Genomic DNA, 26246 nt, shown 5'->3' with positions numbered 1-26246 from the left:
AGTCCTTCTAATGAATTAATTAAAAAATGTTGAATTAATCACATCTTTATTTCCAAATTGTGGTAGGTTTTCGTAAGGGCCCCATGTTTCCCTGCATGCAGCTTCCAGGAAGCAGAGGGAGAAGAGATGTGAATAAGGACCTGGAGTCTCTCCCCTGCCCTGCAGTGTATTCGGTGCTCAACAGACAGCAGCTGGTAGGTATAGCTTGTGATGAAGACAATTCCCAATGTCAGGTGTTGAGGAGTTTCTGAGAAAGCCCAACGTGCCTTGAACTTCAACTGTTTCTAGTTACCACTCTGTACTGGCACTTTCAAATGCAAGATCTGATTTAGTTTCCAAGTCTCTTGGGAATGTCAGGGAGGGGTCCCCCTGGCTCCCTCCAGTGCTCTTTCTGCCCTTCCCTCTGCAGTGATGCCCGCCCACAGTCTCAGCGGGCTGAGGATGTGACCCTGCCTCCTGATGCCAGGACACAGTCTCCCCCTGGGAGTCCCCAGGAGTTCTGGCTGCCTCCACATGATAGAACTTGCCTGAGCAACTGCACAGGTGCCCTTAGGCTCCCCGACAGTCATGAGCTTCATGAGGGGCAGGGATCAGATAAGTGACAGTGAAAGGACAAGGACAGCGGGAGTTTTCTTTATAAAATCCAGCTAGGATATGCACAATGCAGCACTCTTCACCTCCAAGGAGGGTTCTGAGGTGTATGAATTCAAGTTCAGTGCAGGTTTTGTCACCGTGGTTTCCATAACCCCTCCTCATCTATGACTTTAGGGCCTGACCACCTAGAAAAGCTGATCCATTAGTTGAAGTGCCCAGCCTCCAGTTTCAAAGATGGTATTCCATTAAAATCAGACAAAAGTTTAGGGGTGCTTATTAAGACTTTTTCAACTATATTCCCCAAGACTGAGTAGATTGTGCAGCAAATAAAAGTCCACTCACCCCTCCCCATTTTGAAAGTTTTGGTGTACTTAGATCAGGCAGCATAAGCAAGTGTCTATTTCTGACCAAAGTGTCCTTTCCCTTCCTGCCCCAGGAAATTCATCTAGGACAGAAGAGGATCTTCTAATGTGTATGTCCCATTTCAGATATTCTTCTCACTCATGAGACACTGTGTATAATTCTGGCTGCTGTCACCACCCACCCTCATTACAATCACTTTCCACAGAAGGAACCCAGCTTCCCAAAGCCCCAAACCACCCTGGCTCAGGCACTGACATTCGAGTGCTCTTTGGAGACCCAACACCCCCCCCCCCCATTTTGCCTTTTTCTGTAGGACTAGGGGATGTCTCTCTACCTTCCTCATGTGACTGCAGCTCTTAGATCATCACTCTAGGTGTTGGGGTGTCCTGCTTCTCCTAGTGTCCCCACTGCTAACACAGGGCCTTCCACAGAGCACAGGCTCCATGAAGTAATAAATGTGGAATAAATGAGCCAGTGAGCAGGGAACTTAAGTTGGATCAGATTTTTTTTTTACTTTCTTAAATAATAACCCCAAAAGTCCAACTGAACGGGGATAGCTTAACTGTATAAAATGACAGACGAGAAATATAAGAAGCAAGAACTCACCTCAGTTACATTTTAAGTCATAATTCCTGCCCCAGTGATATTACTGTTAAGTATTTTCACATTTCCAAAATAGTTCTATTCCAATTCCATTTCATCTTGTTCAGGGTCACAAAACAAAATGGAAGAGTTCCCAATCACTTTTAAAAAAAGAGCAAAACTCTTGTTCTTGAACTGTGTAAGCACAAACACACTGTGATCAGCATCATTTACGAAGCTAAGACACTGAAGTTTTTTTAGCCTTCTATTAAAACAGCCAAAGTTTGAAAAATTCCTAAAGAAAAGAGAGATGAATCTGCATGTCATCGTAGAGAAGAGGAACACAAAGATGCTTCACACTGGTTCCCCCAACTGGCCCAGGCCCTCACTTCTGAGAAGGCTGACTGCTTCCTCTTCAATCACAGACGGAAGGATCACCTGACTGCTGCTCTGGCTCAGGCCCCCTCTTCCTCCTCCCCCTCAGCCTCTGCAGAGAGGAGTCGGAAGGCCCTCAAAGCCCTTTGTTTGACCCTGAGCAGAAATGCCCTGACTTGCCACTTGCTGGTCTCCACATAGGCCCGAGGACCCCACAGGAACTCAAAGTGAGCTGGGTCATTGTCAGGCACCTGCTGGCATTCCAGGTACCCCTCCCCACCCATATTGGGTCAGCAGCTTCCTGGGCTCCCCAAAGATGCAGTGCTCACTCCAGACACCCCCTCCCTATCCTGCTAAGTGCTCCCCAGACCTCCTCCTCGGGGTCAGGTCCCCTGCTAGAAGGATCAGGCTCGGGTCCATCACCAGGAGGACAGCCTTGGGAATGCTCTGCCCATCCCTCTGCATCTCATTGAGGTGGGGGTGGGGACCAGGAAGTAGATGTGCTCCCTGGGGTCTACCTCCTTCACATACATGCCAAAGACCAGCGGCAGGCACTGTGTGGCTTTATGTAAGATCACCAGGAAGTGGGCCTGGTTATCCCTGAGGACCATATTCAGCATTCTGGCCTGGGAGATTGGCCCCTTGTTGTCATACTTGAGCAGCAGGAAACCCATTAGGTTAGCTGTCATCAAATTCAGAGCCTTCTTGAGCAAGAACTCTGCATGGGCAACAGCAGAGGAAGAGGAGACTGGGCAGGAGGAGGCCAGAGGGGTTGAGGCCTCCTCTGCCTCAGCCCCCATGAGCTGCGCCTCCACTGGGCCCTGGGCCTGGTTTTGGCCCTGAAGGTCTTCCTTGGGCTTGCTGAGTTCACTCGTCTCGACCATGAGCATGATGATGGATTGAACTGTAGACAGGAGTGATGCAGGGGGACAGATGGGGACCACGGGCCTGGTGGAGGGGCGGGTGGTAAATGGTCAGTTGAGAAACATACCCTGGCCTGCTCTGACTCAGGCCACTTACAGATCCCCTCCTGAGGGCTGCTCTTGGGCCTCACAAGGGCGCTCCTCCTTGGTCGACTTTCTCCTGTCAAGTGAGGAAGTGAGATGGTGCCCAAGGGTGCAGCCAGCATAGCCAGTATTTCATGGGATGAAAGGGGAAGTGATCTGTGGCATGTTGGGTCCCGTGTATTCTGGGATGGGGAGCCCTTGGTGCACACTAAGGGTGCCCGCCTCACCTTGACTCCTCACACTGCCTGGACCTTGTACCCTGTGACCTCAGGACACATTCTCAGACCTAGGTCTTCATCTCTAGTTTCCTGCAGTCCTCGTGAGAGGTAACAAAGGCTCATATCCAGTGTCAGCTGTAGCAGAGCCCTAGGCCTTCTGTGCTGGAAGGTGGGGTGAACTCTGTGAGGTCCCCCTGGTTCTGGGGTGTGTGGTCCTCTCGGGGCTGACTTGTAGTGCTCACTTTTCCCCTGGCAATTCAAGAAGAGATGGCAAAAATACACAGAACTGTACAAAAAAGATCTTAGTGACTTGGATATCAACAGTGGTGGAGTCACTCACTTGGAGCCAGACATCCTAGAGTGTCTGTGCAGAGGAACCAGAGATCAAATTGCTAACATTCATTCGGGCATAAAGAAAGTAAGGGTGGTCCAGAGGAACATCTATCTCTGTTTCATTGAATACGCTAAAGCCTTTGACTGTGTGAAGTGAAAGTTGCTCAGTAGTGTCTGACTCTTTACAACCCTACAGTCCATGGAATTCTCCAGGCCAGAATACTGGAGTGGGTAGCCTTTCCCTTCTCCAGGGGATCTTCCCAACCCAGGAATCAAACTGGGGTCTCCTGCATTGCAGGTGGATTCTTTACCAGCTGAGCTATCAGGGAATCCCAAATGTGTGGATCATAACTAACTGGAAAATTTTAAGAAGATAGGAATATCAGACCATCTTATGTGTCTCCTGAGAAACCTGTATGCATGTCAAGAAGCAACAATTAGAACCTTATAATGGACAAGTGACTGATTCAAAATTGAGAAATGAACCCCACAAGTCTGTGTCTTTTCACCCGGTTCATTTAACTTATATGCAGAGAACATCATACGACATTCCAAGCTGGAATCAAGATTGCTGGGAGAGAAATACCAACAACCTCAGATATGCAGATGATACCACTCTAATGACAGAAAGTGAAGAGGAACTAAAGAGCCTCTTGATGAGGGTGAAAGAGGACAGTGAAAAAGCGGGCTTAAAACTTAAAATTAAAAACAAATTAATATCATGGCAACCGGTCCCATCACTTCGAGCAAATGGAAGGTGAAAAGGTGGAAGCAGTGACAAATTTCCTCTTCTTGGGCTCTAAAATCACTGGGATGGTGACTGCAGCCATGAAATTAGAAGATGACTGCTTCTTGGAAGGAAAGTTATGACAAACCTAGACAGTGTATTAAAAAGCAAAAACATCAATTGACTGACAATGGTCCATATAATCAAAGCTATGATCTTTCCAATAGTCAGGTACAGGTGTGAGAATTGGACCATAAAGAAGACAAAGCAACAAGGAATTGATGCTTTCAAACTGTGGTGATGGAGAAGATTCTTGAGAGTCCCTTGGACTGCAAGGAGATCAAACCAGTCAATCCTAAAAGAAATCAACTCTGAATACTCATTGGAAGGACTGATGCTGAAGCTCCAATACTTTGGCCACCTGATGCGAAGAGCTGACTCATTGGAAAAGACCCTGATGCTGGGAAAGATTGAAGGCAGAAGGAGAAGAGGGCAACAGAGGATGAGATGGTTGGATGGCATCACTGATTCAATGGACATGAACTTGGGCAAACTCTGGGAGATGGTGAGGGACAGGGAGGCCTGGTGTGCTGCAGTCCATGGGGTCACAAAGAGTCAGACACAACTTGGCAACTGAACAACAACAACAGCAGTAACAAGTTTTCTTAAGATGTTGAAGTGCCTTTGAAATCTTCCATTGTTATTTTGGCTAAGTGAATAATTATTGTTTAAATCAGCCAGTCATGTCTATGGGAAATCCAAGATGGCCAGTTGGCTTTTCCTAGCCCCCTGAGAAAACTCATGTTTATTTGATGGCATAAAACCTTCCCTGAGTTTGAGGTTAGTGCTCTCACAATGAAGAAAAATATTTTTTTTTTTTGTTTCACTAGTGGATGTGAGAGTTGGACTCTGAAGAAAGCTGAGTGCCGAAAAATTGATGCTTTTGAACTGTGGTGTTGGAGAAGACTCTTGAGAGTCCCTTGGACTGCAAGGAGATCCAACCAGTTCATCCTGAAGGAGATAAGTCCTGGGTGTTCATTGGAAGGACTGATGCTGAAGCTGAAACTCCAATACTTTGGCCACCTCATGCAAAGAGTTGACTCATTGGAAAAGACCCTGATGCTTGGAGGGATTGGGGGCAGGAGAAGAAGGGGACAACAGAGGATGAGATGGCTGGATGGCATCACTGACTCGATGGGCATGAGTTTGAGTAAACTCCGGGAGTTTGTGATGGACAGGGAAGCCTGGCGTGCTGTGATTCATGGGGTGGCAAAGAGTCGGACAAGACTGAGCAACTGAACTCAACTGAGATATTAAAGTCTAGAATTGTTAATTAAGGTCTATATTTGGTAAGGCTCACTTCCCAGTTCGTTCCTTGCTGTTGTGTTACATTGCTAAAAAGTTTAATTGAGCTACTAAGGGACACTCTAAATTTGTTCCTAAAGCCTAATTTAATAATCTATCCTTGGATAAAGATCAGATGCTTAGCTCATTAATCTATCTTTGGATAAAGATCAGATGCCCCATGACCTCTAACCAGAGGATTCTGAAGAAGACATAATTCAAAAGACTATCACTGACCTGGACAGATGGAGCCTTATCAAGGTCCTCTTAACTTAAGGTGCTCTTAACAAGCTCATGCACAGTATAACCAAAGGGAATCAACTCTTCGATTAATTTCCACTCACAAAGTTCCCATGCTATGGATTGCCCTGTAGAGAGGACTGCTGATCTCAAAATCACCTTAAAACTATGCTCAGAGGAAAAACTACACTCACATGAGAAAAAAAAAGATGACATCAGAAGTAGACAACTTACCCAAGATCCTCGACCTGCTTTGTATGAGTCTTCATACTGTTTTCTTGACTTCTTGGACCATTGCAAGTGAATCAAATGTTTTTTTAATCATAGGCATGACCATATGCTAGTTTTAAAAATCAATCCAAGTATTGGGTTTGTATCAGTTATCTGTGTCTAGCACTTCTGGGTTACTTTGGTGGGTTTCTCCTCTCCAAGGATTTAATTGTTGACTCTTGGGAAATCTATCTGAAATGAAAAACAAATATAGTCATGTTCAGGCCACTATTGATATTATGAGATAAGATCCCCTCACCTTATCAATTAATAATGCCAGCTCTGACCTTGGCCATAAATATAAATTTTCCTCTATTACTCAAGTTCAATCAGAGCAACAAACAAAATTTCAACCAAGGAATAACACCTCTCACAATAGTGGAATGAATTTATGTAGTTAACATCAGGCTATGGTAATTTCAAGTCTCCTCTATGCTGGGAACAACCAAATCATACTAAGGATAATCAGTCTAGTAATACTAGAAAACAGGCTGGGTGCCTTATGGACAATGCCAGTATATAGTTTCCCTAAGAAATAAGGATTGGTACAGAACAAACTAAGTCAGATGACTTAGGTATATACTGGGCTACACATAATGGAAGTTCTTGACTTAAGTTCATACTTATGACCTTACTATTGAAAACTGAAAGTGTTAGTTGCTCAGTCGTGTCTGACTCTTTGTGACCCCATGGACTATAGCCCACCAGGCTCCTTTGTCCATGGAATTCTCCAGGCAAGAATACTGGAGTGGGTAGCCATTCCCTTCTCCAGGGGATCTTCCCAACCCAGGGATTGAACCCAGGTCTCCTGCACTGCAGGCAGATTCTTCACCATCTGAGCCACCAGGGAAGCCCATGACCTTACTATTACTGTTAGCTACATTGTTTTTCTGTATTGACAGTTTAAAAAATTGTTGTCCCTTACATTACCAAATGTGTGACTGAATCAGTGATAAAATGATAGTATACATTTTCACATGAAATCAATGATTGCAAAGGTGTAACTCTAGATATGGGGTGAAAAAACAAAAGGGAATATTATTGTGGACCAAGAGGCTAGTAAGTACAGGTTGTCCAGTGAATTTTAAATACTGTTTTGAATTTTGAATACTGTTTTGAACCGTGCCTAATTCAGTAACAACACATTGAGTGGCCTGTTAACAAAATTTTCACAAGGCCTGGGAATGAGCATTCCTAGCACCATGGGGGAAAATGGTCATGTAATGCCCCCAAACCATGGTCAGATTCATGACCCTGAAGGGACTCTGCCAGTTGGAAACTGGAACTTGCCATCTATCTCCACAAAAGATTAAATCATGTCCACTGAAGCTGCTGATCTTCAAAACCCCCTGAAAGGAATTCAGTGTGGAAATTAGGAATGAGGCACTCTGTGCTCTGGAAAAACTGGCAGAAGAGCCCTTCAGATAGTTAGACACTTTCAGGAGATTTTTATGAGCCCTGATTCTTGCATCTTCTCATACCTAGAGAAATACTAACATCATTGACAGGTGACAGTCACTTAGGCTATTAAGGGAAAATTATAATTAAAGTCAAAATAGAGTTACTGTTGTTGTTCAGTGGCTCAATCATGTCCGACTCTTTGTGACCCTATGAACTGCAGCAAGCCAGGCTTCCCTATCCTTCAGCTCTCCTGGAGTTTGCTCAAACTCATGTCCATTGAGTTGATGATGCCATCCAACCATCTCACCCTGTCACCTCCAATTTCCAACTGCCCTCAATCTTTTGGAGCATCAAGGTCTTTTCCAATGAGCTGGTTCTTTGCATCAAGTGGCCGAAGTATTGGAGCTTCAGCTTCAGCATCAGTTTTTCCAATGAATATTCAGGGTTGATTTCCTTTAGGATTGACTGGTTTGATCTCCTTGCAGTCCAAAGGACTCTCAAGAATCTTCTCCAGTGCCACAGTTCAAAAGCATCAATTCTTCTGAGCCGAAGCTTCTTTATGGTCCAACTGTCACAGCCACACACGACTACTGGAAAAACCATGGCTTTGACTAGACAGACATTCGTCAGCAAACTGATATCTCTCCTTTTTAATATGCTGCCTAGGTTTGTCATAGCTTTCTTTCAAGGAGCAAGTGTCTTTTAATTTCATGGCTGCAGTCACTGTCCACAGTGATTTTGGAGTCCAAGAAAATAAAATCTGTCACTGTTTCCATTTTTTCCCCATCTATTTGCCATGAAGTGATGGGACTGGATGCCATGATCTTAGTTTTTTGAATGTTGAGTTTTAAGCCAGCTTTTCACTCTCCTCTTTCACCTTCATCAAGTGGCTCTTTAGTTCCTCCTGGCTTTCTGCCCTTGGAGTGGTGTCATTTCCATGCTGTGCTGTGCTTAGTCACTCAGTCATCTCTGACTCTTTGTGACCCTATGGACTGCAGCCTGCCAGGCTCCTCTGGCCATGGGGATTCTCCGGGCAAGAATACCGGAGTGGGTTGCCATGCCCTCCCCCAGGGGACCTTCCCAACCCAGGAACGGAATCCACTTTTGCCTCATTGCAGGCAGAATCTTTATCATCTGAGCCACCATGGAAGTCTGCCATTTGCATATCTAAGGTTATTGATGTTTCTCCCAGCAATCTTGATTCCAGCCCGAGTTTTATCCAGCCCAGCACTTTGTGTGATGTACTTTGCATGTGTTAAACAAGCAGGGGGACAATATACATCCTTGATGTTCTCCTTTCCCAATTTGGAACCAGTTCATTGTTCCACATCCAGTTTTAACTGTTGCTTTTTGATCTGCATAAAGGTTTCTCAAGAGGCAAGTTTGGTGGTCTGGTATTCTCATCTCTTTCAGAATTTTCCACAGTTTGTTGTGATCCACACTGTCAAAGACTTTAGCGTAGTCAATGAAAGCAGAAGTAGATGTTTTTCGGGAACTCTCTTGCTTTTTCTATGCTTCAATGGAGGTTGGCATTTTGATCTCTGGTTCCTCTGTCTTTTCTATATCCGATTTGTACATCTGGAAGTTCTCAGTTCACATACTGTTGAAGGAGGTTGGAGGATTTTGAGCATGACCTTGCTAGCATATGAAATGTGTGCAATTGTGTGGCAGTTTGAGCAATTTTTAGTGTTGCCCCTCTATGGGATTGTAGTGAAAACTGACCTTCTCCAGTCCTTTGGCCACTGCTGAGTTTTCCAAATTTGCTGGCATATTCAGTGCAGCACTTTCACAGCACCATCTTTTAGGATTTGAAATAGCTCTGCTGGAATTCCATCACCTCCACTAGCTTTGTTCATAGTAAAGCTTCCTAAGGCCCACTTGACCTCACACTCCAGAATGTCTGGCTCTAGGTGAGTGACCACACCATCGTGGTTATCTGGGTCATTAAGACCTTTTTTTTTTGTATAGTTCTTTTGTGTATTCTTGCCACCTCTTCTTAATTTCTTCTGCTTCTGTTAGGTCCATACTGTTTCTGTCCTTTATTGTGTCCATCTTTGCATGAATTATTCCCTTGGTATCTCTAATTTTCTTGAAGAGATCTCTAGTCTTTCCCATTCTATTGTTTTCCTCTATTTCTTTGCACTGTTCCCTTAAGAAAGTCTTCTTATTTCTCCTTGCTCTTCTTTGGAATTCTGCATTCAGATGGGTATATCTTTCCTTTTCTCCTTTGCCTTTCTCTTCTCTTCTTTTCTCAGCTATTTGTAAGGACTCCTCAGACATCTGTTTGCCTTCTGGCATGCATTTTTCTTGGGGATGGTTTTGACAATGTCTCCAGTACAGTGTTATAAATCTCTGTCCATGGTTCTTCAGGCACTCTGTCTTTCAGATCTAATTCCTTGAATCTATTTGTCACTTCCACTGTATAATCATTAGGGATTTGATTTGGGTCATACCTGAATTATCTAGTGGTTTTCCTACCCTCTTCAATTTAAGTCTGAATTTTGCAATAAGGAATTCATGATCTGAGCCACAGTCAGCTCCCAGTCTTGTTTTTGCTGACTGTATAGAGTTTCTCCATCTTCAGCTGCAAAGAATATAATCAATCTGATTTCGGTATTGACCATCTGGTGAAGTCCATGTGTAGAGTCATCTCTTGTGTTGTTGGAAGAGGGTGTTTGCTGTGACCAGTGCATTCTCTTGGCAAAACCCTGTTAGCTTTTGCCCTGCTTCATTTTGTACTCTAAGTCCAAACTTGCCTGTTACTTCAGGTAACTCTTGACTTCCTACTTTTGCATCACGATTCCCTGTGATTAAAAGGCCATCTCTTTTTGGTGTTAGTTCTAGAAGGTCTTGTAGGTCTTCATAGAACTGTTCAACTTCAGCTTCTTTGGCATCAGTGGTTGGGGCATAGACTTGGATTACTGTGATGCTGAATGGTTGCCTTGGAAATGAACCAAGGTCATTCTGTCACTTTTGAGATTGCACCCAAGTACTGCATTTCAGATTCTAACGGCACCTATAAAGGCTACTCCATTTCTTCTAAGAGATACTTGCCCACAGTAATAGATATCATGGTCATCTGAATTAAATTCACCCATTCCCATCCATTTTAGTTCATGATTCCTAAAATGTCAGTGTTCACTCTTGCCATCTCCTGTTTGACCACTTCCAATTTACCTTGATTCATGGACCTAACATTCCAGGTTCCTATGCAATATTGTTCTTTACAGCATCAGACTTTATTTTCACCACCAGACACATCCACACTGGGGTGTTTCTGCTTTGGCTCAGCCTCTTCATTCCTTCTGGAGCTATTTCTCCACTCTTCTCCAGTAGCATATTGGGCACCTACCAACCTGGGGAGTTCATCTTTCAGTGTCATATCTTTTTGCCTTTTCATACTGTTCATGGGGTTCTCAGGGCATGGATGCTGAAGTGATTTTCCATTCCCTTCTCCAGTGAACCGTATTTTGTCAGAACTCTCCACTATGACCCATTCATCTTGGGTGACCCTACACGGCATGGCACATAGTTTCATTAAGTTGCACAAAGCTGTGAACCAGGTGATCAGTTTGGTTAGTTTTCCATGATTGTGGTTTTCATTCTGTCTGCCCTCTGATGGATGAGGATAAGAGGCTTGTGCAAGCTTCCTGATGGGAGGGACTGGCTGTGGGGAAAACTGGGTCTTGCTCTGGTGGGCAAGGGGACATGTCAATAAATTTTTAAAACCCAAATTTTCGTAATGAGTGGGGCTATGTTCCCTCCCTGCAGTTTAAACCGGGGAAAAAAATAGGGCTTAGGATAATGGAAACCCCTTCTTCAAGGGGACAAAAATCCCGCGTGCTGCGCCCCCCCAGGGTCCCCTGCTGTCAGTGGCCCAAACCCCCAAGGCCCCTTTCATTTGCCGGGCCCTCCCCCGGGGAGACCCCGATCACTCAAAGACAAGTCTGGTCAGTCTCTTGGGGGTTTCCACTGCTCCTTTCTCCGGGTTTTCCTGGGGGGCTTTAAAAGGGTTTTTGTTTCTCCCCCCTTGGGGTCTCTGTTTCCCAAAAGCCCTGTGGAAGTTCTGTAATAAGATCTCACAAACTTAAAAAGTAAAGGTTCCCCGCAGATTTCAATCCCTTTGTCGGGATTCCAGGCTGGGGAAGGGTTGTTGGGGGGCCCTAAAACAGTGCCAGAACTTCTTTGGTGAAAATTTTTCTCCTTTGAAGATGGGCCCACCTGGCAGCCCTTTTAGTGGGGTTAATGGCTACCCCCTTATAGGGATTTTTGGGCACAAACAAAATAAAAAAACCCTAGGGAAAAAAAAACTAGGTGAATTTGGGGGATTTCCGAAAAAGCCCCTTGTATTTTTAAGAATGTGAGCTTTCTGAGCTTGCCAGGTTGGGAATGCCATCAGCCTTCAAAAAAAGCAAAATCTGCCAGCAGCAGGTGACAACAATCTTATTTTTAAAGGTCTTTTGTTGTCATTGTTGTATGTTTAGACAATGAAATTGCTCTGGACCATATGTTGGAAAAACAAAACAGAAACGGCTGATTCATGTCAATGTGTGACAAAAACCAGTACAATATTGTAAAGTAATTTAGCCTCCAGCTAATAAAAATAAATGAAAAAAAAAAAAAAAAGGTCGGGAAAGGGACATTTGAGGGACCCCTCCTGGAACCCCCCGGGCCCCGCCACGTGTTGCCTTTTTTGTGGAACTAGGGGACATTTCTCCCCTTTCCCTCATGTGACTGCAGCTCTTAGATCATCACTCTAGGTGTGGGGGTGTCCTTGTTTTCCTAGTGTCCCAATTGCTAACAGGGGCCCTGTAAAGGAGCACAGGCTTGTGAAGTTCTGTGGAAAAAAACAAACCCAAAGGGGAGCGGGGCCCTTATTTAGTCAGTTTAATTTTCCCCTTTGTTTTTAAAAATAAACCGGGGAAAAACCCAAATTTAAACTGAGATAACTTGTTTTAAAAAAATGACAGACAAAAAGTTAAGAAAAAAAAGTTTTTCCACTATAATCACATTTTATTTTTAATTCTTTCCCAAAAAACATTACTGCTAAGAAAATTTAAATTTTTCCCAAAATAGTTATAAATCCAATCTCATTTACCATGTTCAGGGTCACAAAAAAAAAAATGGGAGGTTTCCAATCCTTCAAAAAAACGGGCAAAACTTTTGCCCTTTTAAACTGGGTTTAAGCACAAAAAATTTTTGTGATAAAAGTCTTCAAAAAGTTAGAAAATGAAGTTTTTTAAACCCTTAAGCTGAAATAAAATTTTGAAAAATTCCTAAAAAACAGAGTAAATCTCCATGTCATCAGAGAGAAAAGGAACAAAAAATATGTACACACGGGGTTTCCCCCAAAGGGTGGCCCAGGCCCTCATTACTGAGAAGGCCACCACCCCGTTTTTTCAATCACAGGGGGGAAAAGATTACCCTGGTGCTGTTTGGCTGGGGGGCCCCCTCTTCCTCCTCCCAAAAATCCTCTGCAGAAGGGAGTGGGAAGGACCTAAAAGCCCTTCGGTTGACCCTGAGCAGATACTCCATGAATTTCTCCTTGCTGGTCTCCAGAAAGGCCCAGGGACCCCACAGGAACTCGTAGCGAGCAGGGTCGCTGTTAGGCATCTGTCGGTACTTCAGGTACCCCTCTCGCACCCACACTTGGGTTAGCAGCTCCCTGGGCTCACCAAAGATGGAGTGCTCCCTCCCAACATACAGCCCCATCTTGTTGAGCGCTTCCCAGATCTCCTCCTCAGGGCTGTGATCTCTATTCTGGAGGATCAGGGTGAGGACCACCACCAGGAGGCCAGCCTTGGGCAGGCCCTGCCCACCTCTCTGCATTGCATCACAGGTGAGGCCCAGGTTGGGGACCATGATGTAGATGTGCCTTCTGGGGTCTACCTCCTTCACATCCACACCAAACACCAGCAGAATGCACTCAATCGCTTGGCAGAAGACCACCGGGTAGTGGTCCGGATTATCCATGAGGAGTGTATTCAGCAATTCGGCATAGGAGGTTGGCTCATTGGCTCGATACTTGCGGAGCAGGCACTTCACCATCTTAGCCACCATTATATTCAGAGCTTCCTGGGGCAAGGCCTCCACAGGGACTGATGAGGAGACTAGGGGGGGGGGGAGGCTGGGGGGGGTTTGCGGGCCCCCCCTTTCCCCTCAGCCCCCAAGAGCGCGCCTCCTCCGGGCCCGGGGCCTCACCGGGGTTTCCTAAAGGTTTTCCCGGGGGGTTTGTCGTTCGCTCATCTCGACCACGAGCAGGAGGCCTGGGATTGAACCACAGACAGGAGTGAGGCAGGGGACACTGGGAACCATGGGCCTCGGATGAGAAATACACCCTGGTCGACACAGGCCACTTACAGGTCTCCTCTTGAGGGGTGCTCTATGGCCTCACAGGGGCCCTTGTCCTGGGTGGCCTGACCCCTGGCTGCCCAAAGGAGGAAGGGCAGCCAGCACAGCCTAAGGTTCTGGGGCTGACACAGTGGGGGGGATTAGGGCTTTGTGGGGTCCCCTCTGTTCTGGAGGGTTTCCCCTGGCGCTAATTCAGGGCCCCCTCCCCCACCTTGTTTCCCTGGTACTGCCTGGATTTCCCTCTGCTCTCGGACCTCGGGGACACGGCCAAAGGATCTTGCCTTTGCCCGGGTTTCCCTGGAGTGTGTAAAAAAAATTTGGGAAGGGGGCCCCCTCGGGGGTGATTTTTGGCACAGCCCTGGGCTCTGAGGTTCCCCCAGTTGTGGGGGAAGTGGTCCCCTTGTAGCTCCCTTGTAGTGCCCACCTTTCCCCAGCCACGGCCCTTTGGGGGCCTGCCGGGAGTTTCCCTCAAAAAAAGACCCCGGGGTCTAAAGGGGGAAAGCAGGGAAGGGGCCCCAACTTTTGCGGCCGCAAGTGCCAGGGCTCCCGGGGTTTCCTAGGCTGGGATGCTGGGTTTCCTCCCCTAAACGTCCAGCGGGGGACCCCCGCAGGGACCCACAAGGGGGGGGTTCAGCTCGCCGGGGAAAGTCCCCAAATCTGTGGACCTGAAGCCTCTGCCCTCTGCCTGAACCCTCACCCCCGGGCCCTTAAGCCAGAAGTCGGGGAAAACTGCGCACCCTTTGGTTTAAAACACGTTCTGAACCTCTAGGAAACCCCCCTCAAAGGGAAAAATCCCTCCCTGTGTTGGGGGTCTTTAAAACCCCCTTTAGTCCTTCCTTGCCTGGGTTGGATTCCAGGCAGGGGCCCGGGAAAAAGGCCGTCCCCCATTTTTAGGCCCCCCCCCTCTCACCAGGTCCCCGTCTCTCTGGGACCCGATGTCAGGAAAAAGCAGCAGGAGGTCGTCCGCCTGGGGTTTCCCGGGGTTTTCCCCCCTGTTCTGGGGTCCGGCTCCCTTTACCCCCCTCAGGGTCCTCACCTGACTTTCCCCGGGAGGGGGCGGGGCTCGTTCCCTACCGAGTTTTTGGGGCCCCGGGTCCTCAACCAGGTCCCCCCTCGCTGAGAAACGGAAAATTTGAAAGTTTAGGGCAGGCGCAGTGTGCTCTTCTCACCCCGGGTCTCCCAGGGCTGATGACAGGGGGGGGGATCTGTGGGGCTCCCGCAGTCCTCCCTGGGGGTCCCCTCATTTCCCCCCTCAGGGACCTTACCTTGTCTTCCCGGGGGGGAGCTTCAGAGTCTCTCCTCTCCCCAAATGAGGCCCCGCCCCTTATGCCCCCCCTCTGGACCCCGGGTGGGCAGGAAGTCAGACCACGCCCCGTTCTCGTCCCACTTCACGGCTGCCAAGGACCGAAAAACGAGACAGCTTTCTCTGAGGTTTAAGGGCCCCCTTTGTCCCCCCCAGGGGGCCCCAACTTGAACCCCAAAGGGCCTGGAATTTCCTCCTTTGTCCCACCCGAAGCCCCGCCCCCTATGAAAGGGCCCCAGTCTCTCTGAGACCCTTATGTCAGGAAATGGGCATGTGTCATCTCACCCCGTGTGTCCCTGAGCCCACTCTGTGTTTGGGGTCCAGGTTTTCCCCTAAATCTTTCCCAGAGTCCTTTACCCAGACTTTTTTTAGAATCCCACTTTCCTCCCCTTTTCCTTCTAAGTTCTGCCCCTTTTTTCCGGTGCCCCAAAACCCGTCAGGAAGGGGTGCCCAAAAAATTAGGGACACGCTACCAAGGGGCCCCTTTTCTGTTACCAGGGATGCTAGGGTGACAGCAGGGGTGGGAAACCCTGGGGGGCCTTGTGTCCTCCTTGGGGTCCTTGTGTCCTTTGGGGTTCCTTGTGTCCTCGTCAGGTTTCCCCTCTTCAGTTGGGGGGTACGGAAAGTCCCCGACTTGGGCCCAAAAGGGGACCTCCCCCCAAAAGCCCTTTATTGCCCTGGGAACCCCAGCTTCCAGAAACTGTGGTCTCCTGGAGCAGGCAATGGCTTCACAAAACACCCTGTGAGGTGCACCCTGGGATATGAGAGCCCGTGGTGCCTGGGTTTCACCCTCCAAAGGGGCCCCGGAAAAATTTCCCCCTCGGTCCTTTATTATTTCCCCCCCAAGTAAAATAATAGCCCTTTGGGAACCCGAGGGGAAAAGTGCCCCCCCCTTCCCCCCCAATCCCCGGGGGACACCAACTGGGGGAAAAGGGCGTTTTTGGGTCCCCCCCTTGTTGGTTATGCCCTTTCCCAAATTTGGGCCCCGGGTATTTTTGCCCCGGAAAAACCCCACCCCTTCCCCCAGCTTAATTTTTACCAACCCGGGACACCCCCTTTTTTTTGTTTGACCGGCCCCGGACCCTGGGACCAAAATTTAAAATAAAATTTGGTTCAACTTGGGCCCCGCCTTTGTGGCTAATTTGGGCCAAATCTATTAATGGGGGTGAAAGGGACCCTGCTTTTTCCCAAAAAGGGGGGACGGTTCCCCCCAGGGGGGAATTGTAACAGTCCTTTTGGGCCTTTGAGCCCATGGTTCCCACCCGGTACTTTGGCTCCTCTCCCGCAGAGGTTCCCGGCACAGTTCCCCACACATGTCTCCCCTTCTCCTTTACCCCGCTTGAAAATGATGAAGGGGAAAAGGGGAGAAGGTTTGGGCCCCCGAAAGGGGGGCAGGGGAGCGAGGACTGTGTGGTCCTCATGGGCGTTCTATCCCTTTAAGCTCAGCTCCCGACTCCTAGGTGCTTTCCCTTTCCCCTTGCTCCCCGGGATTCCACCCCCCTCAACTCCATCTAGCTTTTTACAAAAACCCCGGAATTTATCCCGCAGGGGCCCCGGAATCCAAAAAAAATCCTTCCTCTTCCAACCCCCGGCTGCATCACAAAATGTTGGAGGGTCTAGGAAGGGGAGCCCGTTCTCCTAAAAAAAACCCACCTTCGCCCGTGCCACTGGGGGAAAACCCCCGGGTTTTTTTACCCCCACCCCGAATGGGGCGGCATTTGGAAGATCTTCCCCTCAGCAGTTACAGGCAGGGCCTTCCCCTTTTTTGGGAGCTCAGCCCCATGGATGTGGGACCCCCCTGCATCCAAAAAAAACCTTTCCATCCCCCCCCCAGGCATAACACAAATTTGGATGCCCCTTTTCCCCCCAAACAAACACTATTTCTATTTTTGTGAACCTAAATTTTTTTGTCTTTGTATTAAAAAATTTGGGGGAATTATTCATGTTTTTATTTCCCAAAATTTTTTTTAGGTTTTTCAAAGGATCCCCCTGTTCCCCGCAGGCAGCATGGGAAGCAGAGGGAGGGAAAAGGGGGGGGGGCAAGGGCTCTCCCTGCCTTTCAGGGGTCCCCGATTTCTTTAAAAAGGGCAGCAGCCCGTAGGGAAAAGTTGTGATGGGGAATTGCCTTTCCCGTGTTGAGGGTTTTGAGAAAACCAAATGTGCCTTGAAATTTCCTTTTTAGTCCCCCACCCCATTTTATCAGCACCCTTTTTAAAAGCAAGATCTGATTTTTGCTTCCAAGGTTTTTTTGGGAAAGGCAGGGAGGGGTCCCCCGACTCCCTCTAATTCTCTTTCTGCCCCTTTTCCCCTTTCAGTGGGGTTTCTACCCACCCGTCCTCGCAGGGCTTTAAGGGGGAAGTGCCCATGCCCCCCTGATGCCAGGACACATCTCCCTCTGGGAGTCACAGGTGCCCCCCACGATGGAAATTTCCTGAGCCCCCTGCCCAGGTGCCTGTTTTGGGGCCCCCGGGAGCCATGAGCTTCATGGGGAGGCAGGTATCGAAAGTGAAAAGTAAGAAGGAAAAAAGGACCCCGGGGGAGTTTTTTTTAAAATCCAGCTAGGATTTTTGCACCTGCCCTTTACCTCCCGGAGGTTTTGAAAGGGGTATGAATTTTAAGTTCCCGTGCCCCGTTTTTAAAGGCTTTTTTGGCTTAACCCCCCTAGGGGAAACTGACCCACCCGTTTGAAATGTCCAAATTTCCAGTTTCAAAGAATCCAAATTTTAAAATCCTTACCAGAAGACTGAGCGTGGTAATCAAAAAGTGTTCAATTATTTCCCCGAGATTGAGTAGAATGTGTGCCAAAAAATTCGTCATTTCCCCTTTGGGGAAAATTTTAGTGAAATTTTGACTAAGCAGGAAAAAAACCCAAATGGGGTTTTCCTGTTCCCGCCAAAGCACACTTTTTCGATTCCCCGGAGATTAATTGGAGAGGGAAAATGAAAAGGAAATTTCTAAAGTTTTTCATGGTTGGATTTTTCCCGAACCTTTTAAAAACCTTCTCACTCATAAGACCCCCAAACTATACCCGTCTTTTTTGGTTTTTGCCCCCACTCAGGTTCTTTTCCCTCATCTCCCCCAGAAGGAAAAACCCCCTTCCCCCCCAAAGGGGCCCCAAAAACCCCCCTGGCTCAAGGGGACCAACACTGAAGGGATCCTCCCGGGGTTTCCACCCCCTTGCCCCCGGTTGCCTTTTTTGTGGGACTAGGGGACCATCTCTCCACCCCTTTCCTTTTGTGACTCAGCTTTTTGGGTCATCATCCAGGTGTGGGGGTTTTTGTCCTGTCTCCCAGTGTTTCCCCCTGTAAAAAAGGGGTGTCACAGAGCCCCAAGGCTCTGTGGGAAATTCTGTGGAAAATTAAAAACCCGGGAGGAGGTCCTTATTTTGTAGGATTTGTTTTTCCTACTTTCTTAAAAAAAATAACCCGGGAAAAAACCCAAAAAAATTGGGGATGTTGTTGTATAAAATGACAGACAAAAAATATAAGAAGCAAGATTTCAATATAAAACACATTTTATTTTTTCCCAAATTTTTTCAAAAAGGTTTCAAATTTCTGCTAAGTAAATTTTCCCATTTTCCCAAAAAAGTTATAATTTTATTCTCATGTTTTCCATGGTCAGGGTCACAAAATTAAAAGGGGAAAAGTTCCCCAAAAATTTTTAAAAAAGAAGGGGCTCTTGTCCTTAAACTGGGTTTAAACACCCCAAAAACTTGTGGATCCAAAAACATTAAAAAAGGTTTAAAAACTGAAGTTTAAAATTTAAACCTTAAGCTGAAATACACATTTTAAAAAAATTCCCAAAAAACAGAGATGAAATCTCCATGTCTTTAAAAGAGAAAGGAACACCCCAAAAATTTTACCACACTGGGTTCCCCCAAGTGGCCCAGGCCCTCACTACTGAGAAGGCTCACCACCCCGTCTTCAATCACAGAGGGAAAGATCAGCCTGGCTGCTGCTTTGGCTCGGGGCCCCCTCTTCCTCCTCCCTCACATCCTCTGCAGAAGGGAGTGGGAAGGACCTAAAAGCCCTTTGGTTGACCTTGAGCAGATACTCCGTGAATTTCTCCTTGCTGGTCTCCAGCAAAGGCCCGGGGACCCCACAGGAACTCGTAGCGAGCAGGGTCGCTGTCAGGCACCTGCCGGTACTCCAGGTACCCCTCCCGCACCCACACTTGGGTCAGCAGCTCCCTGGGCTCCCCAAAGATGGAGTGCTCCCTCCCAGCATACACCCCCATCCTGTTGAGTGCTCCCCAGATCTCCTCCTCAGGGCCGCGATCCCTATTCTGGAGGATCACGCTGAGGACCACCACCAGGAGGCCGGCCTTGGGCAGGCCCTGCCCACCTCTCTGCATTGCATCACAGGTGAGGCCCAGGGTGGGAACCATGATGTAGATGTGCTCCCTGGGGTCTACCTCCTTCACATCCACCCCAAAGACCAGCAGAACGCACTCAACCGCTTGGCGGAAAACCACCGGGTAGTGCTCCTGGTTATCCCTGAGGACTGCATTCAGCAATTCGGCATCGGAGGTTGGCTCCTTGGTTCGATACTTGCGGAGCAGGAACTTCACCATGTTAGCCACCATTTTATTCAGAGCTTCCTGGGGCAAGGCCTCCTCAGTGGCAGACGAGGAGACTGGGGGGGAGGAGGCCGAGGGGGGCGCAGCCTCCCCCCCCTCAGCCCCCAAGAGCTGTGCCTCCTCTGGGCCCTGGGACTCGCCTGGGTCCTGAAGGTCTTCCTTGGGCTTGCTCAGCTCACTCATCTCGACCACGAGCACGATGCCTGGGATCAAACCACAGACAGGAGGCAGTGGACATTGTGGACGATGGGCCTCAGCTAAGAAGTACACCCTGGGTGGTCGACACAGGCCACTAACAGGTTTCCTCTTGAGAGGTGCTCTCGGCCTCACAGGGGCCCGCCTCCTGGGTGGTCTGACCCCTGGCTACCCGCAGGAGGAGGGCAGTGGCTCCCCTGCATGCAGCCAGCACAGCCAGAGGTTCTGGGGTTGACACAGTGGGGGGATTAGGGCTTTGCGGGGTTCCCTCTGTTTTGGGATGGGGAACCCCTCGTGCTCATTCAGGGCACCCTCCTCACCTTGACTTCTGGTACTGCCAGGACCTCCTCTGTTCTCTGACCTCTGGACACAGGCCTCAGACCTCTGCCTTTGCCTCCTGGTTCCTGGAGCCCCTGTGAGAAAAATGGAGGGGGCCCCTCGGGAGTAGATTATCCACAGACCTGAACTCTGAGTTTCCCCCCGACAAGCTGTGGGGGAAGTGGTCCCCTTGTCGCTCCCTTGTAGTGCCCACCTTTCTGCTGCCACGGCGTGGACCCTGCCCTTTGGGGGCCTGCAGAGTAACTCAGAACAAGACCCGAGTCTGAAGAGAAAGCACTAAGGGGCCCCACATGTGGTCACAGCTGCCCAGGGCCTCCCGTGGGTCCTACTTAGGCTGGGGAGATGCTTCATCCTCACCTCACGTCCAGCCTAGACTCCCAGCACTGACCACAAGAGTGGGTTCGGCTCTGTCCATGGAGTCCACCCTCTGTGGATCTGAAGCCTCCACCCTCCGCCTGAACACCTCATCTCCCGAGGCCCCTAAGCCAGAGGTCGACAAACTGCTCATCCTGTTCAACCCCTCTGGGACCTCTAAGACCCCCATCAAAGGCAAGGATCCCTCCCTGTGTTGAGGTCTAACCACCTCAGTCCTTCCTTGCCTGGAGTCTGGATTCCAGGCAGGACCCGGAACTGGCCCGTCCTCCATTTTGAGGCCCCGCCGCTCTCACCAGGTCCCCCGTCTCTCTGAGACCTGATGTCAGGAAATGCAGCAGGAGGTCGTCCTGCCTGGGGAGCACCTGGGTCCCGTCTGTTCTGGGGTCCGGCTCCCCTCACTCCTCCCTCAGGGTCCTCACCTGACTCCCGGTAGGACCGGGGCTCTGTCCTCCCCGAGTTTGAGGCCCGGCTCCTCACACCAGGTCCCCCGTCTCGCTGAGACCCGGAAGTCAGAAAGTCAGGACAGGCGCAGTGTGCTCTTCTCACCCCAGGGTCTCCCAGGGCTGATGACAGGGGCGGGGATCTGTGGGGCTCCAGCAGTCCTCCCTGGGGGTCCCCTCAGTCCTCCCTCAGGGCCTTACCTTGTCTCCGAGTAGAGCTTCAGAGTCTCTCCTCTCCCCAACTGAGGCCCCGCCCCTTATGCCCCTCTCTGAGACCCGGATGTCAGGAAGTCAGACCATGCCTGTTCTCGTCCTACTTCACGGCCGCCAAGGACCGACAACAGAGACAGCTTTCTCTGAGGTCAAGGGCCCCCTAGTCCTCCCTCAGGGAACTCAATTTGTCACCCCACAGGACCTGGAATTCTCTCTGTCCACCTGAAGCCCCGCCACCTATAGCAGGTCCCCAGTCTCTCTGAGACCCGGATGTCAGGAAATGCAGCATGTGCTCATCTCACCCTGTGTGCTCCCTGAGCCCACTCTGTGTTGGGGTCCAGGTTCCCCTCAGTCTTTCCTCAGAGTCCTCACCCAGACTTCTTCAGAACCTACTATCCTCCCCTTCTCCTTCTAAGGCCGCCCCTTATATCAGGTCCCCAACCTGTCAGAGACAGGGATGCCAAAGTTAGGGACATGCTACCAAGTGCTCATGCCGTTACCAGGGATGCCTAGGGATGACAGCAGGGGTGGGATCCATGGGGTCCTTGTGTCCTCCTCAGGGTCCTCATCTTGAGCTCTGCAAGGTACAGGATGTCTCTGAGTTGACCCAAGCCTGGACCTTCACACCAAAGCCCTCATTGCCCTGAGAACACAGCTTCCAGAGCTGCTGGTCTCCTGGAGCAGCAGAATGGCTTCTACGAAGCACATGTGAGGTGCACACTGGGATATGAGAGCCCGAGGTGCTGGGGTTTCAGCCTCCGGGGACTGGACAAACTCCACATCTGTCATCATTAGTTCCCTCCACTAAGTAAGATACATGGCCCTGGAACCAGAGGGAACAGTGACCCCACCTACCACCACTCCCAGTGACCCACAAGGGAACTTGTGCTTCTGGTCCCCCATGTAGGTTCTGCAGTTCCTCAGCGGGGCTATCTAGCCGTTAGCCACTTCTAGCTATTTACATTTGACTTCACATTATGTTAAGGCAGAAGGCCAGGCCCTGGGACACACTAAGTACATTTGAGTTCACAATACCCAGCCTCATGTGGTTACTGGTTACTCTATTAATGGTGGTGACAGGACATACTCTTCCCAAAGGGAGATGGTTCCCTCAGGAAATATCATAACAGTCCTACTAACCTATGAGCCATGGTTCCCACTTGGTACTTTGTGTTCCTCTCCACAGAGGTTCAGGCACCAGTTTCCCATCCATGTGTCTCCTCTTCTCCTGACCCGGACCTGCCACATGAAGGGAAAGGGAGAGAAGGATGGACCCCAGAAGGAGGGCAGAGGGAGAGGACTGTGTGGTCCTCATGTGATTCTGGCTTGAAGCTCAGCTCCAGACTCCTAGGCTGCATCCCTGCCCCTTGCTCCCAGGGCTCTCCACCCTCCTCAGTCCCTCTGGCTGTACCACCCCCAGGATACCATCTGCAGTGCCCAGAATCCAAAATGTTCCTTCCTCTTCCACCCTGTCTACATCACAACTGTCCTGGAGGGCTCTAGGAAGAGTGTAGTTCTCCTAAAAACACCTACCTTCTGACTGTGCCACTGGGAAGAGCCCAGGTCCTCACCCTTGGCCCTGAATGGATGGCACCTGGACAGATCTTCCATCAGTCAGTCAGGCAGGAGCCTTTCCTGCTTCTTGGGAGCTCAGCCCCATGGATGTGGCACCACCTGCATCCAAAATACCTTTCCATCCCACCCCAGGCATCAACAAAAATGGAATGCTTTTCCCCCAAACAACATGCTATGGTTATTTAGATGAACCGTTTTTTCTATCTTTGTATTAAAATCTTGGTGAATTATTCATGTATTTATTTCCAAATTGTTGTAGGTTTACATAAGGATCCCATGTTCCCTGCAGGCAGCATCTGGGAAGCAGAGGGAGAAGAGTTGTGGACAAGGACCTCTCCCCTGCTCTGCAGTGTCCTCGATGCTCAACAGACAGCAGCCAGTAGGTATAGCTTGTGATGAAGACAATTCCCTTCCTGTGTTGAGGAGTTTCTGAGAAAGCCAAATGTGCCTTGAATTTCCATTTCTAGTCACCACTCTATATCATCAGCACTTTCAAATGCAAGATCTGATTTAGCTTCCAAGGCTTTTGTGAATGGCAGGGAGGGGTCTCCCCGACTCCCTCTAATTCTCTTTCTGCCCTTTCCTCTGCAGTGATGCCACCCACAGTCTCAGAAGGCTGAGGATGTGCCCATGCCTCCTGATGCCAGGACACAGTCTCCCTCTGGGAGTTGCAGCTGCCTCCACAAGATGGAATTTGCCTGAGCACCTGCACAAGGTGCCCGTAGGCTCCTCGGCAGCCATGAGCTTCATGAGAGGCAGGTATCAGACAAGTGACAGAAAGAGGACAAGGACAGTGGGAGTTTTCTTTATAAAATCCAGCTAGGATATGCACCTCCCTTCACGTCCAAGGAGGATTCTGAGGTGTGTGAGTTCAAGTTCAGTGCAGTTTTTATGGCTTTGCGGCCTAACCACCTAGGAAAGCTGACCCATCAGTTGAAGTGTCCAACTGCCAGTTTCAAAGAACCCCATTAAAATCTTACCAGAAGACTGAGGGTGGTAATCAAAATGTGTTCAACTATATTCCCTGAGATTGAGTAGACTGTGTGCCAAACCAAATTCACTCATTTCCCATTTGGAAACTTTTTAGTGTATTTAGACTCAAGCAGAAAAACCAAGTGTCTACCTGTTCTGACCAAAGCACACTTTCTCAGATCCAGGAGATTAATTGGAGAGAAGATGAACTTCTAACGTGCATGTCCGATTCTAGACTTTCCTCTCACTCATAAGACCCCATCTACAGTCTGGCTGTTGCCACCACTCAGGTTCATTACCATCATCTCCCACAGAAGGAACCCAGCTTCCCAAGGCCCCAAACGACCCTGGCTCAGGCACCAACACTTGAGTGATCCTCTTGGAGCCCCACTGCCCTGCCCCATATTGCCTTGTTCTTTGGGACTAGGGGATGTCTCTCCACCTTCCTCCTGTGACTGTGGCTCCTAGACCATAGCTCTAGGTGTGGGGGTGTCCTGCTTCTCCTAGTGTCCCCACTGCTAACACAGGGCCTTCCACAGAGCAGAGGATCCATGAAGTTCTGTGGAATAAATGAACCAGTGAGAAGGGGGCTTATTAATCTCATCAATTTTCTCCTACTTTCTTAAATAATAACCTGGCAAAATCCAAGTAAACAGATGTGGTGGATTAGCTGTAGAAAAGGACAGTCAAAACCTATAAGAAGCAAGATTTCAATATAATCACATTTTATTTTCCAATTCTTTCACCAAGTACATTACTGCTAAGCAAGTTGACATTTCCAAAATAGTTATAAATCTAATCTCATGTCACCATGTTCAGGGTCAAAAATTAAAATGGGAGAGTTCCCAAACTCTTTTAAAAACCAGCAAAACTCCTGTCCATAAACTGGGTAATTACAAATACATGTGTGTTCAATGTCATTCACAAAGTTAGATACTGAAGTTTATTAAGCCTTAAGCTGAAAAAACACATTTGAAAAATTCCTAAAAAACAGAGATGAATTTCCATGTCATCACAGACAAAACGAACACAAAGATGCTACACCCCGGGTTCCCCCAAGTGGCCCAGGCCCTCACTACTGAGAAGGCTCACCACTCCCTCTTCAATCACAGAGGGAAAGATCAGCCTGGCTGCTGCTCTGGCTCAGGGCCCCTCTTCCTCCTCCCTCACAGCCTCTGCAGAAGGGAGTGGGAAGGACCTGGAAAACCTTCGGTTGACTCTGAGCAGGTACTCCATGACTTCCTACTTGCTGGTCTCTGCATAGGCCCAGGGAGCCCTACAGGAACTCATAGCAGCAGGGTCGCTGTCAGGCACCTGCTGGTACTCCAGGTACCCCTCCTGCACCCACACTTGGGTCAGCAGCTCCCTGGGCTCCCCAAAGACACAGTGCTCCCTCCTGACAAACATCCCCATTTGCTGAGTGCTCCCCAGACCTCCTCCTTAGGGGCGCAGTCTCCATTCCACATGATCAGGCTGAGGACCAGCACCAGGAGGCCGGCCTTGGGCATGCTCTGCCCACTGCTCAGCATCGCATCGCAGGTGAGGCCCAGGGTGGGGACCATGATGTAGATGTGCTCCCTGGGGTCCACCTCCTTCACCTCCACACCACAGACCAGCTGCAGGCACTCCGAGGCTTGGCTGAAGACTACCAGGAAGTGCACCTGGTTATCCCTGAGGACCTTCTTCAGCATTTCCACGGGGGGAGGTCAGCTCCTTGGCTCAATACTTCAGGAGCAGAAACTTCATCAGGTTAGTTATCATCTCCTTCAGAGTTTCCTGGGGCAAGGCCTCCACAAGCGTGGAGCAGGAGACCAGGGTCACGAGGCCGAGGCAGATGCAGCCTCTCCTGCCTCAGCCGCCAACAGCTGCGCCTCTACCGTGCCCTGGGCCTCGCCTGGGTCCTGGAGGTCTTCCTCGGGCTTGCTTGGCTTGCTCAGCTCACTCATCTCGACCATGAGCATGATGCCTGGGATCAAATCACAGACAGAAGTGAGGCAGGGGAATAGACGGGGACCACCCGCCTGGGCGAGAGAGGGGGGGGTGAGCAGCCTCGGCTGAGAAACGCACCCTGGGCAGTCTGACACAGGCCACTTACAGGTCTCCCCTTGAGGGGTGCTCTCAGACCTCACAGGGGCATGCCTCCAGAGTGGCCAGTCCCCTGGCTACCTGAAGGAGGAAGTGAGGTGGCTCACCAGGGTGCAGTCAGCACAGCTCGAGGTGTCCAGTGTGACAAGGTATGGGAATTAGGCCCTTGTGGGTTCCCCTCTGTTCTGGGATGGGGAGCCCCTGGTGCACACTCAGGGCACCCACCTCACCTTGTCTCCTGGCACTGCCTGGAGCTCCTCTGCTCTCTGACCTCAGGACATGGGCCTCAGACCTCTGCCTTTGCCTCCCAGTTCCTGCAGCTCCTGTGAGAGAAATGGAGGGAGCAGTTTAAGGGTATCCTGTGGC

General features: G+C 49.4%; 2 protein-coding genes and 2 pseudogenes across 2 annotated transcripts; all 4 read right to left on the bottom strand.

Annotated features, from left to right (window-relative positions):
• Positions 1 to 1994: 1994 nt before the first annotated feature.
• Positions 1995 to 2804, bottom strand: LOC139033455 (melanoma-associated antigen 9-like; annotated as a pseudogene).
• Positions 2805 to 12857: 10053 nt separating this feature from the next.
• LOC139033456 (melanoma-associated antigen 9-like) lies at positions 12858 to 16423 on the bottom strand. The gene is made up of 6 exons (XM_070462649.1): positions 16378 to 16423; positions 14716 to 14921; positions 14230 to 14293; positions 13815 to 13881; positions 13656 to 13720; positions 12858 to 13564 (listed from the first exon to the last, which is right to left on the bottom strand). The coding sequence occupies exons 1-6, from the start codon at positions 16421 to 16423 to the stop codon at positions 12858 to 12860; spliced, it is 1155 nt and encodes a 384-aa protein (XP_070318750.1).
• A 2558-nt stretch (positions 16424 to 18981) lies between these two features.
• On the bottom strand, positions 18982 to 22151 carry LOC110145869 (melanoma-associated antigen 9-like). The gene is given in 5 exon segments (XM_070462648.1): positions 18982 to 19187; positions 19189 to 19889; positions 20202 to 20294; positions 21015 to 21212; positions 22124 to 22151. Coding segments are annotated over 5 exon segments (1176 nt in total). The 3' UTR covers positions 18982 to 19031.
• A 2787-nt stretch (positions 22152 to 24938) lies between these two features.
• Positions 24939 to 25741, bottom strand: LOC110150853 (melanoma-associated antigen 10-like; annotated as a pseudogene).
• Positions 25742 to 26246: the final 505 nt, after the last annotated feature.

Source organism: Odocoileus virginianus, unplaced genomic scaffold, assembly GCF_023699985.2.
Source record: "Odocoileus virginianus isolate 20LAN1187 ecotype Illinois unplaced genomic scaffold, Ovbor_1.2 Unplaced_Scaffold_7, whole genome shotgun sequence".
In the NCBI taxonomy this organism is placed as follows: domain Eukaryota; kingdom Metazoa; phylum Chordata; class Mammalia; order Artiodactyla; family Cervidae; genus Odocoileus; species Odocoileus virginianus.
This window is presented reverse-complemented; position numbering and strand designations above follow the sequence as displayed.